The 17814-nt window shown below is 47.5% G+C and overlaps 1 protein-coding gene across 2 annotated transcripts in view; it reads right to left on the minus strand.

The window, feature by feature from the left end:
* LOC113168841 (tumor necrosis factor alpha-induced protein 2-like) overlaps positions 1 to 17814 on the minus strand; it is a 37092-nt gene that overhangs the window by 14189 nt on the left and 5089 nt on the right. Inside the window, exons 1-3 of one of the 2 annotated variants that reach the window (XM_026369875.1) lie at positions 12910 to 13058; positions 2284 to 2787; positions 1460 to 1692 (exon numbers count right to left, since the gene is read on the minus strand). In XM_026369875.1, coding sequence (XP_026225660.1) covers positions 1460 to 1692; positions 2284 to 2750 — 700 coding nt within the window. In that variant the 5' untranslated portion in view covers positions 2751 to 2787; positions 12910 to 13058. Of the gene's footprint in view, positions 1 to 1459; positions 1693 to 2283; positions 2788 to 12909; positions 13059 to 17814 lie in introns of those variants that run through there. The other variant, XM_026369883.1, reaches the window with a different exon arrangement.

A 17814-nucleotide genomic window follows, 5' to 3' on the forward strand; every position in this document is an offset into this window, starting at 1 on the left:
CATCTGCCAACAAGCCCTCACCTGAACACCCCCGACTTTCTCTGAGACGGAGGCCTGAATTCAGCTCAGAGTGATCAGTATCACAAACAGTCTGAGTTCATCGAAGCTGGACTCAGGACCCAGGTCCTGGGTGAGGCCTCAGTGAGAGGGAGCACCTCAGACATTATAAAGCTGAAGGTGAATTACAGGAACAACAGGGTTTTAGTAGATCCCAGATCCCTCAGAGTCTACAGTTAAGTAACCACAGGCGCTTGTTGTGATCATTTTATTCCTTCGTTGATTGTTTTCAGTCGTTCTTCATTAAAATACCTCACGACGTGACATTTTACAGTGTAAGTTATAAAGCAGCGTAACTCATTAAACATGTGAACAAGGGTGTGGAGGATCTGAGGACACACACACACACACACACTTTTGAATCATCCATTACAAAACAGCAGAGTAAACAGGGTGCGATAAACAATAGACGCCCTAAAAAAGTTTCCAGGACCGACCCGATACTTTTATTACACACTTCCCAAACACATTCCAGTGACCTTGTGGAAACTCCTGGAGAATTACAGCATCTCAGTGTAACCCAGTTGGCTGCAAAGCCTTCCCTAGCCCGTGCTCTTACCTCAGGCCTGTCTGTCTGTCTCATTGTCAGTGTCGGTGTCGTCAGTGTTAAGATCAGACCAGGTGGTGTAAAAACAAACTGGATCCGAAAGAGAGCGAGAGGGAGAAACCACGTTTTGTAATCTGAGCAGACACTGAACACATCTCTGCCTGTGCAACAACACAATCCAAGCTCAAAACTCAGATCCTACATCAGACCTCAGTAAAGGGTAATTACTCCTTTGCTTTCTAGCACAGAACAAAGTTAATCAAACACCGTCACACCGAAAGTGGAGTTCGGTTCGTCAGGTCTACTAATTTCAGACAGTCAACATGAGTCTGCTCATTTCCACAGCTGAGTCCTTAGCGGCCAACAGATCCAAATGTAGACGTACTCATTTGGTTCAGTTACAGTAAATTACCGTATGTGGAGTTTGATTCTCGAACGAACACTGGGACCGACAAAATCCACAGAACAACTTCTCCAACCTCCAGTATCTGAAAGGACCTAAACTATTTGCAGGAGAACTGGTGCCGTTCTAAACACAGTGGTGATCACAGGACACTGAGCTCCTCTTTACGTCACTTTGGATGAAGCTAGTTAAACAGGTTGTGGTTTTGTTGTTGGAAATCAGCCTCACTTTACTTTTGGTGCGCTGTGCTGTACATCTCTATGCACACCCTGTGAGTCTGCTGCTGGTCACGCAGCATTTCAGAGGTCTCTCCTCCACCCCAGCATCCACCTGTGTTTGTTTTCCCAGCAGGTAAGTAGAGATGTGCTGACTTGGAGTTTCCTTGCAGGACATTCACACAATGATCCATGTGTCGACTGACAGAAACAACTCTGTCCCTGTGGTTTTCCTACCTGACAGCGGCTCTCTGGGTTTGACCTCCTCCACCACCTCCTCTTGTACCGACTCCTCATCGGGGCCTTGAGACGAGTGGTCGGGCACGGACTCCCTCTTCAGCTTCCCCAGACCCACTATCTTCATGAAGGAGAGGCGGCGGCTGGTGGAGTCGCACTCGCTCTCTGAACAGTTTAGTTCGCCGTTGAATTCTTTTCTGGAACCGATGGTGTCACGATATTTCCCGGCAAACCTGGGACAGTTAGGACAAAAGAAATCACACAGACTGTATTTGAAAGCCCCCTGATCCTTTACCCCAACAATCTTTCATTCCTCTTCTGTCCCTTTACCTTGAAAACATCCCATAAACTCTCAGACATGAACAAACCTTTACACCTCAACCTCTGCTTTCCCCCCTTTACCAAACAACACTATTGACCCCTTGCTGAATGACTTGCTCATTTTTTCTTTACGCTTCTTACCCTGATAAAATCCCTCTTTTCCACCAAATGTCCCATATTTCACTATAAACCACCAGTTTGTTCCATAATTAAATAAATACATAAATAATAAATGTCTTTTACCATCAGCTGGCACGTGCACATCTTCAAGGTTTAAGTGAGCTCAGAGAAACTCTCCTGACCACACTGTAAAGTCAAATATAAGTAAATCTGATTTTTGATAGGAGGGGGACTTTAGATCCCTAATTACCTGAAACTTCTTATGAACCCTCTTTATGTTACACAGTGCTGTAGTTAACCCCAACAATCCGCTATCTTTACCTGATCAAACTCCTCCACCCCCTCGTCCCCATGTCCCATATTACTTTTTGGTCTTTCTTTACCTGAGCAGACTTCCCTCAGAGCTCCTCCTTCCCCTCTTCTTCTTCTCTGATGGTGAAGGTGTTCCCTGCATTGAGCCCTGTGGGGAGGGGGTTGTACTTCCTTTGCTCCTCCCTGACACCCTCAGGTTCTTCCCGAGCTTTCCCAGGCTCTTCAGTGGGGACTTGAACTTGAATGATCCCTTCCTCGAACCTCCTCCACCCTTTTTGCCTTCGTTGGCCTCGTTCTCGTCCTCCTCATCTTCGAACGGGTTGCGGTCCCTCGGCACGTCACCGTCCAGGAGCGAGCTGCTGGGAGACCAGTGGTTGCCATGGTCTCCGTTGCCATGGATACTGTCAGTGTCATCGTTGTCAAAGGGGTTGTGATGGTGCTGGCTGATGTTGAGGCTCATCCTGCGCAAGATCCAAGCGTTCTCTAGAGTCGGACCACCACCTTTCAGGCGAACTGGGAGGTTTTTGAGGATGGGCATGATGGTGCTGGGGGAGGGGGGACAAGGAGGGAGGAACCTGGGAAGTGAGAGAGAGAGACCAGTCCATTAGTGGGAAATTTGGTTTGGTTACATGAAAACGAAAACGCTTTGTCTGATTGTTGCATCGTTCACTCATCAAATTAAGTTCTTGTTTGTTTATTTACTTCCCAGCATGCAATTTTTTCACACGTGAAAAAAAAGGCACCATGGAGCTGTATAGGCGTGTTTGTCCGTCTGATCATTTTAAGACTATGAAAAAACAGTGATGAAGGAAGTTTTGCATTTCAGATACTTCCTGAGTTAATAAGTTTAGTCTTCTGCTGAGCTGCTGATAAGACCGAGACACTTACACTGCATGACAGCCGTTAGATAACACACTGAAACACACACTGCGGTGACGTATGGAAGCACATCCGCCTCCTCCCATGAAAAATGCCCGGTTCGGTTCAGTACGGGGACACAGGAGGTGTCGCTTTAAACTCCTCAGTCCAGTGTTGCGTCCTTACAACCAGTGGGAATCACAGTCACCTTGCTCAGTTCAAACTGTCCCGTGCAGCTGGGCAGTGGCGTCAGTAATGTACGGTACTAGAGTAAGTCAAGGACAAAGTTAGAGACGTAGTCGTAGGGCGAGAAAGTCGTCGACCAACTGACCCTCAGAAACTTATTGTGAAACTTTGCTCACACCCAACAGCAGCGAGTCCAGTGGGTAAAGTTTAACCTGGAGTCTCGCTTATAGGCACCGACAGGTGCTGTTTGACCCGAGAACCACAAGGATCCTTCACACTTCCTCTGTGAGGAACCTTCACTCCAAGTCACAGGTGTACGAACCTGCAGGTAACTATAGCAACAGGTCTGACGTTGGACTGTACACACAGTTTGACACCTGGACAAGGATTTCACCTTGTAACCTGACATATCAGGTAGATCAGGTCACTGACAAAGCCGCTCCCCAGCGCAGGTCTCACCCAGTGATAAAGACATAAAGTCATCAAATATTAACAGATCAGCTCTGTGGGTCACTGTAATGATTCCCAGAAAACGTCTTACTGATTAAATACAGATCTGCCTCAAGGCTCAAACCAGATCTTACTCTGATCACGACACATTTAAACAAGCAAATAGTGACAGAGTTTAACTGGACTGAGTGGATTTAATTGGTGCTGAGTTGCTGGCTGACTCTTCACACTCTTATCTCACAGCTTCAGATCCAAACCTTATCTTGGAGGATTTATTTGAAACCAGCAGTGGAGACAGGATGTTGAGGCCGAGCAGGAGGAGACATGTCTTAGATTAGTGAAACTAATAAATCAGAAAACATTAAACTACGATGACAGGCCCAGCCTCTGCCCTCCGTTTTGTGTCATGTAGATGTAGAGTTTGACATTGAAGAATTATTTTTCTGATCAAATTAAAACAGTCTTAAAGAAACATGAAGATACTATTTGTTAACAGTGGTTTTGGATTTGAACATGAACTGCTTCTTACTGCCCCTCAGAACACACTTTGGAACAAAGAATAATAACAATGGAATAAAAAACTCAGCTGCTCAGTTGGAAACATAAAGATCACAGCATTATAATAAAGGACTTTCATTTTAGTACATCTTTTATTTTTTTTAATAAAGGGCCGGAGCACCCTCCTCGACGCCCCAGAGCAAAAATGTGTTATTGGCCCCTGTTGACTCCCAGAAACCATCCAGTGATCTAAAGCTGAAATCATCTCTGTGGACTGATGATTGATTCATCGTTTAGATCGTTATTAAAAGTCCTTTTTATGGTTTTATCAAATTTGAAATGTTAAAGCACAAAACACTGAACTGTGTTCATTCAGACAAATGTTTAGAATATTCTGAAACTCTTCACTAGTCTCATTCATTTTATTCAACTAGAAATTGATCACTAAAGAAAATAATGTTTCTAAGGAAAATAATTGACTGCAATTGAGAATATAGTGTCAAAACTAGACCGTGGCTCTATCTGATTGACCTGTGAACGGGTTTTTAGCTCTTCTTCTAACACTGGATGGTCACTGGTTGTTAAGTACGTTGAGGGGACTCACCTGGCTGAACATTAAAGAGTAGAATGACAGTGACCAGGTGAAGATTTGGGGTTTTTCTTAAAAACTGGAACCTTAAACCAAAGAAGTTAGGATCTCCAAGGTTCACGTTCCGGGAAGTTTACAGTGGGAAAAAGGCAGACTGTTGTCACACTTACAGGAATTGTGATTGGGATTTTGGTTGTCATTGTGTGTGTGTGTGTGTGTGTGTGTGTGGACTGGGAGAGGATGTTGTTGTTGGTTTCCAGTCTCACACACACATACAGTAAGAGCACTAGTGAAAACACACACTGCTACAGGGTGAAGTGGGAAGTGATTCAGTGGTGGTGGTTCCATAAATACCCAGCAGTCCCAGCGGCAGGCTCAGGAAACCCACGCAGAGCCCAGCGGCCCTCACACACAACCTGTTTTCTTCAAGAGGGTCTCAGGGCATCGCGGAAGCTCCTGGACACAAACAATGGGAGCGGAAAGGACAGCGATAGTCTGACGACAGAACAGAGGACTCCCAGGTCTGTGCCCTCAGCGCTGGGCGTGGTCCACTCACAAACACCACAACACCAGCGCGGCTCTGTGCTCTGTGCTCTGGCAGCTCGGTATTTTAGTTGTTCTTAGCACTGTGACGCTGCTGGACTCCTCCAGAATCTGACCCCCAGCTCCAGGTGATCCCACTGTGACCTTCACTGTCACATGGCTTCCTCCTGATGTAGCTGGTAATTAACAGCTACATCCACTGAGATGTCCCTATAAACAAAACCGGCCACTTGGTTGTGCTGTTTGGTGTTTTTTGTTCCAAGCTGAACCCAAAGGTGCCGTTCAGTGACAACTGGACTTGAAGACATGTCACCTTCTTTACAGAGTCTTTACAGAACCTGATGCTCAGCGCCTGTTCCTGTTTCAGCTATTTGTCGGCCGGTCATCCCATGTGTGAGATGAACCGTCTTCAGTCTCAAACAGACAAAGCTTTGTTAACACCAAGCTACAAGTCAACAAGTGAGAGAACCACTGCTGTCAAACACGTTTCAAAATGATTTATGGATTCTTAGTTTAACCCTGGTGAAGATTTTCCCTCTGGAGCCAAACCCACACCCTCCCTGCTCTGTGTGGTGAATTTTGGCATCTGGACACAGTTTTCTTGTTAAAGCCTCAAAACCACCACCAGATCAGAGACTGGACATTTCTTAACGCGCAGTAACTCCGAGTCTCATAAACCAGAACTGTGCTGACTCAGCCAAAGTGGTTGTTGGCTTGTTTGGTGAGTTACCAACCGTCTTCAGCCTTTCTCATTAAATATGTGATGTTGGAGCCCTGAGCTGCAGTAAAACACCACGACAGCCGTCAGAACATGAATGTTCAGCTTCTCTGAGCATTTCTACTTAACCACGAGGACGAACTGTCCAGAAATGATCAATTTCAGAAAGAACTCTGTTCCCACACTGAGCAGAGTCTGTTACCAGATCGTCCTGTAGCAGAGGACCAGACGTTCACAGAACTACAGAGTTCAGATTCTCTGCAGGTTCTGCTGAGTTTGAGTCTGGACTCTAGTGTAAAAGTGGCAGCTCTACTTCAGTGTTTAGGTCTTACTGCATCAACTTCTGAATTTTCTCCTTGGCACAGTGAAGAAACTTGAATGTTCTGTGTCCCAGTGTGGCAGTTGGTTGTGAGTTCGAGTCCCAGCAGACTGGAGCCTTATGAAGTTTTGGATTCAGACAAACTGAGCTCTGGGGACTTTTCACTGGTTTTGGCTATTTTATTAACAACATTACTAAATTATTTTTAATTTGAGAAAATCTAAAATATACGTTTATGATCAGGGAACGAATCATTACGAATGTCTCTGCAGCTCCAAGAAAAGCTGCACATCTACTGTAAAGTCTAAGGTTACACAGACTCGCAGATGAGCACACACCTCTCGGATCTCTACACGATGCAGCCGTGCACGTCACACACGACCCAGCTTCCTATCAGAAAACAGGAAAAGTCCAAAAACAAGAGTCAAAGGTGCTGTACACATGAACCTGAGCCAGTCCAAATGTCTGAACAAGACGTTTCCATCAGCAATGAGCAACGACAGAATAGATATATTAGATAATTGAATACAAGTGGGGGGGTCAGCCAGTTATTAACTTTGTTAATACTCTTGGTTTAGATGAAGATCAGATCAAATTTTATCACAAATTACTGCAGAAAACCAGGAAATTCTATTTCACATACTTTTTCTTGCCACTGTTTGACAAACTAATGTCAACACAAACACACGTGAACGTGTCATTTTGACGTCATGTGAAGGTGAACAGGTTGCAACCCAAAACATTGACTAGGAAACCAGGAAGAGAAGCAGATATCCAATCAGAGGGGGGCACAAAGCTCAGCCTTGACCTCCAGCGTGTGCGTTTCATGACTAATGGCTGCACTGATAATCAGCTGATGCACATCTCCTGCCGGAAACAGTGAGAACAATCAGTCACTCGAACCTAAAAACAGGAATCAATTCATAAAAGGAGGCGACAGCTCATCGCTGACATCCTGCTCCCACTTTCTCATCACACCTATTTTTAGCTCACTGACCAACTCACACGTGTGAATCATCACAGGTGAGAATGTACCTGTATCTGTAATTACCTGTTCCTCCTGTATAAGATGTGAGCTGCACAGAAAACACAGGTCGTGGTCCTGCAGTCCCAGCCCACAGCTGTCACAACAGGGACTCGAGTTCACCTCCAGAGTCCCAACCCGTTTGGTAAAGCTTCAGGAAAGCTGGTGGTTCTGGTTCAAGACCAACAAACAGTCTTTTCTGTTACAGAACCGCGACTGTGGATCTAAACTGATCCAGGAACAGTCTAAGAACACAGTCACCAAAATACACACACACTCTGCTTCAGGGTTTACTTACCTGTTCAACATGTTTCTGAACCGAGTGTGTCCATGAGCGGGACTCAGACATATGAACAGAACCTACAGGAATAATCGCTCTGAGGATTCTGGATTTAACTTGGATTCCCGCTCATCATGTGTCAACCATGTGGAAGTTTGAACAACAAGCAGCTGAGTCTGATAAACCACAGGTCAACAAGTCGATGAGTTGTTGAGACACATGCTAAATTTACCTAACGACCTCTGTAGGTGGGTCATTTCAGGTCAAACTGATTTTGTGCCAGTTAGTTTTTTGATCCGAGTTTCTCGTTGTAATTTGTTCCTTCTGCTGAACAATGTCTTTGTTCCACAGAAGGACAAAGACGTGGTCAGATGACCCGTGTTGTGTTTACACACAGTCTGAGAGCAGGAATCTGCTGGTAACTCACTGGAATGATAAGTGGACTCTTCTCTTCACTCGTTTCTCAACGTCTCTCAACCACCAACAGCACATTTTCCCACAGAGCTGCAGACTCAGGTCAGAGTTCATCAGGCCCCGAATTCACTAAAATGTTTTTTATATTGGTCAATTTATAGACCAATAGAAGTTCGTTTCTGTCAGTTCCATGAATTAACATGAGTGTGAATTAGCGGCATGTTGTGCAAAAACAGGTTCTGAGTTATTAATGATGTTCATAAAGATCAACAGTGTGTAATCATTACTACCCAACTACTGCTTTACTACAGACCAGTAACACGAGGACTGATCACAGCTTCTCTTCTTTCTATCTCAGCTGCTGTCACAGTTAAAAATTACAAATGAAATAAGTTCATGAGGTAAAGAAGCTCCTTGTGCACATTCTTCAGAGACTCGCCTGTTTGTGTAAGTGCAGCGAGCTCGTGCACTGACAGGACACGTTGTTCAACCCTCTGATTCAACAACGGCTTATATCAGCAAACAGGGCGCTGACAGGAAGCATTTACAGTGTACTAGTACGACGTTTACAGTGTACTAGTACGACGTTTACAGTTTACTAGTACGACGTTTACAGTGTACTAGTACGACGTTTACAGTGTACTAGTACGACGTTTACAGTGTACTAGTACGACATTTACAGTTTACTAGTACGACGTTTACAGTGTACTAGTACGACGTTTACAGTGTACTAGTACGACGTTTACAGTGTACTAGTACGACGTTTACAGTTTACTAGTACGACGTTTACAGTGTACTAGTACGACATTTACAGTTTACTAGTACGACGTTTACAGTGTACTAGTACGACGTTTACAGTTTACTAGTACGACGTTTACAGTGTACTAGTACGACGTTTACAGTTTACTAGTACGACGTTTACAGTTTACTAGTACGACGTTTACAGTGTACTAGTACGACGTTTACAGTTTACTAGTACGGCGTTTACAGTGTACTAGTACGACGTTTACAGTTTACTAGTACGACGTTTACAGTGTACTAGTACGACGTTTACAGTTTACTAGTACGACGTTTACAGTGTACTAGTACGGCGTTTACAGTGTACTAGTACGACGTTTACAGTTTACTAGTACGACGTTTACAGTGTACTAGTACGACGTTTACAGTGTACTAGTACGACGTTTACAGTGTACTAGTTCGACGTTTACAGTGTACTAGTACAACTTTTACAGTGTACTAGTACTTTTACTCCAGAACAACAACAAATCTCATGCTGTTGCTAAAATCCCATGTTTGTCCCATTAGCACCTGAGCAGCGGTGCTACATGTTCAATCTGACATTGTTAAAGTGAGACAGCTGCACAGGGACTGATGAGACCAGTCTGTTCCAGTGAGGACCCATCGTCACTGATAAAAGCTGAGCCGCTTTGATAAGGGAGAGTTTTAGTGGCTCCAAAGTCCCGTCAGCCTCCTCTCTGTGACGTCTCAGATTCATGGTGATTGATTCTGTCTTTAAAATGATCACAGGGAGCAGAGTGCAGGCAGCTGTTACCACGACGGTAATCAGCTGTAAAGGTTTCTACTTTTCCTCCGCTCTGACAAACATAATTATTGGTAATACAGAATTGTGGCTGAAGCAGCTGTCAGAACATGCAGAACAACTGCTTCTCTGCTGAGGCTGTGACATTATGAACTACGTGACCACTGAGGTTCTGCTCAGAACCTCCTCTGTTCCAGCCTCATATGAGCAGACTTAGTGACAGAGGTTTAACAGTCTGGACACGCACACACAGACTTTGCTGGAATAACAGCAGTGTGCCTGCAGCCTGATGACAGATGAGCGGAACGATGCGGGTACCAGCACAATCTGACTTTCACTCGAAACCCTCAGAGCTCCACGGTAGATTTGATTGATTTGAAGTTGATGATCACATTATCTGAATGATTTACTGAGCGTGTCAGAGCAGGAAAACATTCCTACACGGCCACAAAAAACAAACATGACACAACTTTAGTGTTTTAGGAGGAGGAGTCAGAGCATGTTATTAACATGTGTATGAGCTCCGGAGGTGTCCTCACACCGAGAGAAAGTCGCAGCCTACAGGTAGAGAGGAAGTTTTCTTTGTGACGCATCTTGTTCTGGATGCTGCTGCTCCATTAACAAGAACTAATGCTGTGTGTGCAGAAACTACAGTCAGTGAACTCTGTGTCATTAAGTGGTAGAAGCGTCTCTGAGCACACGTCTGAATCCTCACCTGTAGGACACCAGCAGAGCTCTGCTCAGAGAACACGAGTCTGCTGTGATGGATGCCACAGTTACCCACACTGCATCTGTCCTTCATTAAGTACAAACAGTGGACTCAGCCAAACACGTGAAGGAAAACAGATGTTCTGCAGAAAGTCGTCTTATCGTTTCCCTGAAGTCAGAATGTGGATCTGACGCTCGCAGACAACAAGACTCAAATACTTCATCGGGAGGAAAGGTGGAGCGATCCAAACATGGAGGTGGATGGGTCCATAGAGACACAGCCAGAATCAACCTGTGTTGGCAGAAAGCTCATTGTGTTGAATTGTGTGTTTTTATTTCCGGTGGTTCTTAAAACACTGTGGCCTCAGTTCCATTATTAGTATTACCAATATTTTACAAAGATGATGACTCGATTAAAGATGTTTTTATTTCCAGTCAGAACTCAACTGTGGGAGACAGCCATGTGTGATTCATGTCTTTCCGGACGTTTCAGCTCCAGCTCTGTAAATCCTCAGCGTCCGACAAACAGACGTCACAGACGTCTGCTCCCAAACTCATCTGACACCGAAACATAAACCTTCACCTGCATCATCAGCAGATTCAGGTGTTGCTCAACCAGTTCCACTGCTGCTGCTCTGAAGGGACAGTTTACTGCAGAGAGCTGCAGGATTATCACACAGTTAAACAGAAAACACTGAAATATCTGTTCACATATTTTTTCATGTCGGTGTCTCAGCACCTCGACATCTTCATTTTTTCTACTCAGAATATTTTGTTGTGCCAACAAACCACGACTCATATTTAGGAAACTCAAAGCACACGTTTCAGTGAGAACACGATCGAGGTCGTCCGACGCTGATCAACCACAGAGATACTAATAAAAAAGTCATTAAAGAAATACAACAGCTGCTTACAGCTCTGCTGCTGTGTGTGCGCCACGGGTCCATGAACCATCCAGGCCTGAACCTTTTCATGCTGGAACCTGGTCTCCTGTGGTTTGGTCTCATCCCACTGACATTTGGAACAAGGAGAAAGCAGCAGGACTCCACAGTGAGGTTTTATTTAGTCATTTATTTCTTTATCGTTTGTCTGTTCTTCTCTGTCGGCAGAGTGGTCGTAAACCTTTTACTGACCAACGTCTAATCCTGTGTGTGATGTAAATATTAACACAAAGAACAAGACACTGACTTTTCTGTCCCACGTCCATCTGGTGTCTACGTCACCGTGGGTCCAGTAAAAGCTGTTAGCATCAGTTCTTAGTCCTTCAGACCGGAGAGGAACCAGAAATCCACCCGGAGCTGAGGAGGAAGCTCGAGCAGGAACCAACAAGTATTTTTATTTGTGCCTGAATCAGATCGAGCTTCACTGGTCACATGACTAAATGATGCGTTTACTGTAAATAAAGCCGACATCCCCAACATTACAGATGACCGACAGTGCAGAGGTCAAAGGTCAAACAAGTTCCTGAGTCCAGACAGAAGCAGAAGTTGAGCAGGAAGTTAAAATGTGCCAGTCAGCAAGTGAAAACGTAGAGGGGCGGAGCAGGTGGGGGGCTGGTTCTAGTTTTTTCTTTACACCAAGTACTGATTCTCTTCCTGTCTGGGTTCATTCATTCCTCTAATTAAAGCCCATCCACCAGACTCTGCAGAGATCTGAGAGGACAAAGTGGACGTGGACCTGGCTGACTCACTGGGCTGCACAAATTTAAACAACGTGTCAGCGAACGCAGCGCAGCCGAGAGACTGGTCCAGACCACAGAGACCTGAGCCGGGGAAACGTTGTCCTGCTCCTCTCTGTCTCCATCAGTTGTTTTTATGGTGAGCAGCAGCGAGGACCTTGTTGTTCCAGGGTTCTGTCTGTCCGAGGCAGGGTGAGGGGACTGTTCTGTCCAGTCTGATGGTCCAGAACCAGCACAGTACTGAACCAGCTGAGGTTTTCTCAGAGAACACTAGTGGTGTACAGCTGGAGGAGGGAGATTCTGCTGAGTAGTCAAACTGCTGTTTCCACAGCGTGGATCATTTTCAGCCGTGTTATTGTTCTGAAACCAGAGCTACTGAACCAAGAAGAAGTTCTGCACAGACATGGACAGGCATGGACCTGATGGACCTGATGGACCTGATGGAGGTAGTTACACATCAACACTCCACCCCGACGCCCTGAGCTGAAGGTGGAGAACCTTTGGTCCTTTTATCTGAGACAATCTCACCCTGACTCTGTTAATCAGTTTCCTGCTGCCTCAAACGCACCGTCTGTCACTCAGCAACAAAACTCTGCAAAGTCCGAGTTCAACCAAAGGACCAGGACCAGGCTGACCTCAGCTGTCCTTCAAACCTCTAATCCACCACGGACCTGAACCCAGACCTGCAGCACGTCCGACAAAAACCAAAACACAGAAGCTCAGTGCAGCTGAGGCGCAGAGGAGACAACAGGAGCAGGTTTTTACAGTTTTTACTGGTTACAGAATAAAAACGGGAACACGAACTGGATCCGTTTCTCTCTAACGACCAGTTAGTTCGGACCAACACACCACAATCAGACCAACACACATCTGCTGCTGTCGCTTTACTCACTGCAGGGAGTCATGGTGCCGGTTCGGCGGCTCAGGCTGTCAGCAGAACCCGGGTGGACGCGCTCCGTCAGGTCGTGGTGCAGAGAGACGAAGCAGCTCGGCAGCGTGTGCGCGCTCCGCTGGTGCGTAACAGCGAGTGGCCGAAGAGAGACCGAGGTGGGGGAGGGACTTGAGGGGGGGGGGGGGGGGGTGACTAAAAGACGACACACACTCACACACTCACACACACACTCACACACACACACACTCACACACACACACACACACACACACACTCACACACACACACACACACACACACACACACACACACAAACTTCTACTTGAGTATTGAATTGGTAAGTACACAGTACTCAGTATTTTTAAGAGAACTTCTTCCCAGTCACGGTGTGTGTGTGTGTGTGTGTGTGAGTGTGTGTGTGTGTGTGAGTGTGTGTGTGTGAGTGTGTGTGTGAGTGTGAGTGTGTACATTCCTTTGACTGGTAATCATCACACACTCACAAAAGTGAGGACACAAAGCTCAGTAACTGTTGTTTCAACACACTCCGTCACTAAAACTAATCACACAACACGTTCGATGTCCACCAGAGTCCGTCCACCAGAGTCTGTTCACCAGAGTCTGTCCACTACAGTCTGTTCACCAGAGTCTGTCCACCAGAGTCTGTTCACCAGAGTCTGTTCACTAGAGTCTGTCCACCAGAGTCTGTCCAACGGAGTCTGTTCACCAGAGTCTGTCCACCAGAGTCTGTTCACCAGAGTCTGTTCACTAGAGTCTGTCCACCAGAGTCTGTCCAACGGAGTCTGTTCACTACAGTCTGTTCACCAGAGTCCGTTCACCAGAGTCTGTCCACTAGAGTCTGTCCACCAGAGTCTGTCCACTAGAGTCTGTTCACTACAGTCTGTTCACCAGAGTCCGTTCACCAGAGTCTGTTCACCAGAGTCCGTTCACCAGAGTCTGTTCACCAGAGTCCGTTCACCAGAGTCTGTTCACCAGAGTCTGTTCACCAGAGTCCGTTCACCAGAGTCTGTTCACTACAGTCTGTTCACCAGAGTCTGTCCACTAGAGTCCGTTCACCAGAGTCTGTCCACCAGAGTCTGTCCACCAGAGTCTGTTCACTAGAGTCTGTCCACTAGAGTCTGTTCACCAGAGTCTGTCCACCAGAGTCTGTCCACCAGAGTCTGTTCACCAGAGTCTGTTCACCAGAGTCTGTCCACCAGAGTCTGTCCACCAGAGTCTGTTCACCAGAGTCTGTCCACCAGAGTCTGTCCACCAGAGTCTGTTCACCAGAGTCTGTCCACTAGAGTCTGTTCACTAGAGTCTGTCCACTAGAGTCCGTTCACCAGAGTCTGTCCACCAGAGTCTGTCCACCAGAGTCTGTTCACCAGTCTGTTCACCAGAGTCTGTCCACTAGAGTCCGTTCACCAGAGTCTGTCCACCAGAGTCTGTCCACCAGAGTCTGTTCACCAGAGTCCGTTCACCAGAGTCTGTTCACTAGAGTCTGTCCACTAGAGTCTGTCCACCAGAGTCCGTTCACCAGAGTCTGTCCACCAGAGTCCGTTCACCAGAGTCTGTCCACCAGAGTCTGTTCACTAGAGTCCGTTCACCAGAGTCTGTTCACTAGAGTCTGTCCACCAGAGTCTGTCCACTAGAGTCCGTTCACCAGAGTCTGTCCACCAGAGTCTGTTCACTAGAGTCCGTTCACCAGAGTCTGTCCACTAGAGTCTGTCCACCAGAGTCCGTTCACCAGAGTCCGTTCACCAGAGTCTGTCCACCAGAGTCTGTTCACCAGAGTCTGTCCACCAGAGTCTGTTCACCAGAGTCCGTTCACCAGAGTCCGTTCACCAGAGTCCGTTCACCAGAGTCTGTCCACTAGAGTCCGTTCACCAGAGTCTGTCCACCAGAGTCTGTCCACCAGAGTCTGTTCACCAGAGTCTGTCCACTAGAGTCCGTCCACCAGAGTCCGTTCACCAGAGTCCGTTCACCAGAGTCTGTCCACCAGAGTCTGTCCACTAGAGTCCGTTCACCAGAGTCTGTCCACCAGAGTCTGTCCACCAGAGTCCGTTCACCAGAGTCCGTTCACCAGAGTCTGTTCACTAGAGTCTGTCCACTAGAGTCTGTCCACCAGAGTCCGTTCACCAGAGTCTGTCCACCAGAGTCCGTTCACCAGAGTCTGTCCACTAGAGTCCGTTCACCAGAGTCTGTCCACCAGAGTCTGTTCACTAGAGTCCGTTCACCAGAGTCTGTCCACTAGAGTCTGTCCACCAGAGTCTGTTCACCAGTCTGTCCACCAGAGTCCGTCCACCAGAGTCCGTTCACCAGAGTCTGTCCACCAGAGTCCGTTCACCAGAGTCCGTTCACCAGAGTCTGTCCACCAGAGTCTGTTCACCAGAGTCCGTTCACCAGAGTCCGTTCACCAGAGTCTGTCCACTAGAGTCCGTTCACCAGAGTCTGTCCACCAGAGTCTGTCCACCAGAGTCTGTTCACCAGAGTCTGTCCACTAGAGTCTGTCCACCAGAGTCCGTTCACCAGAGTCTGTCCACCAGAGTCCGTTCACCAGAGTCTGTCCACTAGAGTCCGTTCACCAGAGTCTGTCCACCAGAGTCTGTTCACTAGAGTCCGTTCACCAGAGTCTGTCCACTAGAGTCTGTCCACCAGAGTCTGTTCACCAGTCTGTCCACCAGAGTCCGTCCACCAGAGTCCGTTCACCAGAGTCTGTCCACCAGAGTCCGTTCACCAGAGTCCGTTCACCAGAGTCTGTCCACCAGAGTCTGTTCACCAGAGTCCGTTCACCAGAGTCTGTCCACTAGAGTCCGTTCACCAGAGTCTGTCCACCAGAGTCTGTCCACCAGAGTCTGTTCACCAGAGTCTGTCCACTAGAGTCTGTCCACCAGAGTCTGTTCACCAGAGTCTGTCCACCAGAGTCTGTCCACTAGAGTCTGTCCACTAGAGTCTGTCCACCAGAGTCTGTTCACTAGAGTCTGTCCACCAGAGTCTGTCCACTAGAGTCTGTCCACTAGAGTCTGTCCACCAGAGTCTGTCCACCAGAGTCTGTTCACCAGAGTCTGTCCACTAGAGTCTGTTCACTAGAGTCTGTCCACTAGAGTCCGTTCACCAGAGTCTGTCCACCAGAGTCTGTCCACCAGAGTCTGTTCACCAGAGTCCGTTCACCAGAGTCTGTTCACTAGAGTCTGTCCACTAGAGTCTGTCCACCAGAGTCCGTTCACCAGAGTCTGTCCACCAGAGTCCGTTCACCAGAGTCTGTCCACTAGAGTCCGTTCACCAGAGTCTGTCCACCAGAGTCTGTCCACCAGAGTCTGTTCACTAGAGTCCGTTCACCAGAGTCTGTCCACCAGAGTCTGTCCACCAGAGTCTGTTCACCAGAGTCTGTCCACTAGAGTCTGTCCACCAGAGTCTGTTCACCAGAGTCTGTCCACCAGAGTCTGTCCACTAGAGTCTGTCCACTAGAGTCTGTCCACCAGAGTCTGTCCACCAGAGTCTGTTCACCAGAGTCTGTCCACTAGAGTCTGTTCACTAGAGTCTGTCCACTAGAGTCCGTTCACCAGAGTCCGTCCACCAGAGTCTGTCCACCAGAGTCTGTTCACCAGAGTCTGTTCACCAGAGTCTGTCCACCAGAGTCCGTTCACCAGAGTCTGTCCACTAGAGTCCGTTCACCAGAGTCTGTCCACCAGAGTCTGTCCACCAGAGTCTGTTCACTAGAGTCCGTTCACCAGAGTCTGTCCACCAGAGTCTGTCCACCAGAGTCTGTTCACCAGAGTCTGTCCACTAGAGTCTGTCCACCAGAGTCTGTTCACCAGAGTCTGTCCACCAGAGTCTGTCCACTAGAGTCTGTCCACTAGAGTCTGTCCACCAGAGTCTGTCCACCAGAGTCTGTTCACCAGAGTCTGTCCACTAGAGTCTGTTCACTAGAGTCTGTCCACTAGAGTCCGTTCACCAGAGTCCGTCCACCAGAGTCTGTCCACCAGAGTCTGTTCACCAGAGTCTGTTCACCAGAGTCTGTCCACCAGAGTCTGTTCACCAGAGTCTGTCCACCAGAGTCCGTTCACCAGAGTCTGTTCACCAGAGTCCGTTCACCAGAGTCCGTTCACCAGAGTCTGTCCACCAGAGTCTGTTCACCAGAGTCTGTCCACTAGAGTCTGTCCACTAGAGTCTGTTCACCAGAGTCTGTTCACCAGAGTCTGTCCACCAGAGTCTGTTCACCAGAGTCTGTCCACCAGAGTCTGTCCACTAGAGTCTGTCCACCAGAGTCTGTTCACCAGTCTGTTCACCAGAGTCTGTCCACCAGAGTCTGTTCACCAGAGTCTGTTCACCAGAGTCTGTCCACTAGAGTCTGTCCACCAGAGTCTGTTCACCAGAGTCTGTCCACCAGAGTCTGTCCACCAGAGTCTGTTCACCAGAGTCTGTCCACTAGAGTCTGTTCACTAGAGTCTGTCCACTAGAGTCCGTTCACCAGAGTCCGTCCACCAGAGTCTGTCCACCAGAGTCTGTTCACCAGAGTCTGTTCACCAGAGTCTGTCCACCAGAGTCCGTTCACCAGAGTCTGTTCACCAGAGTCCGTTCACCAGAGTCCGTTCACCAGAGTCTGTCCACCAGAGTCTGTTCACCAGAGTCTGTCCACTAGAGTCTGTCCACTAGAGTCTGTTCACCAGAGTCTGTTCACCAGAGTCTGTTCACCAGAGTCTGTCCACCAGAGTCTGTTCACCAGAGTCTGTCCACCAGAGTCTGTCCACTAGAGTCTGTCCACCAGAGTCTGTTCACCAGTCTGTTCACCAGAGTCTGTCCACCAGAGTCTGTTCACCAGAGTCTGTCCACCAGAGTCTGTTCACCAGAGTCTGTCCAACAGAGTCTGTCCACCAGAGTCTGTTCACCAGAGTCTGTCCACTAGAG

Source organism: Anabas testudineus, chromosome 13 (genome assembly GCF_900324465.2).
Source record: "Anabas testudineus chromosome 13, fAnaTes1.2, whole genome shotgun sequence".
Taxonomy (NCBI): domain Eukaryota; kingdom Metazoa; phylum Chordata; class Actinopteri; order Anabantiformes; family Anabantidae; genus Anabas; species Anabas testudineus.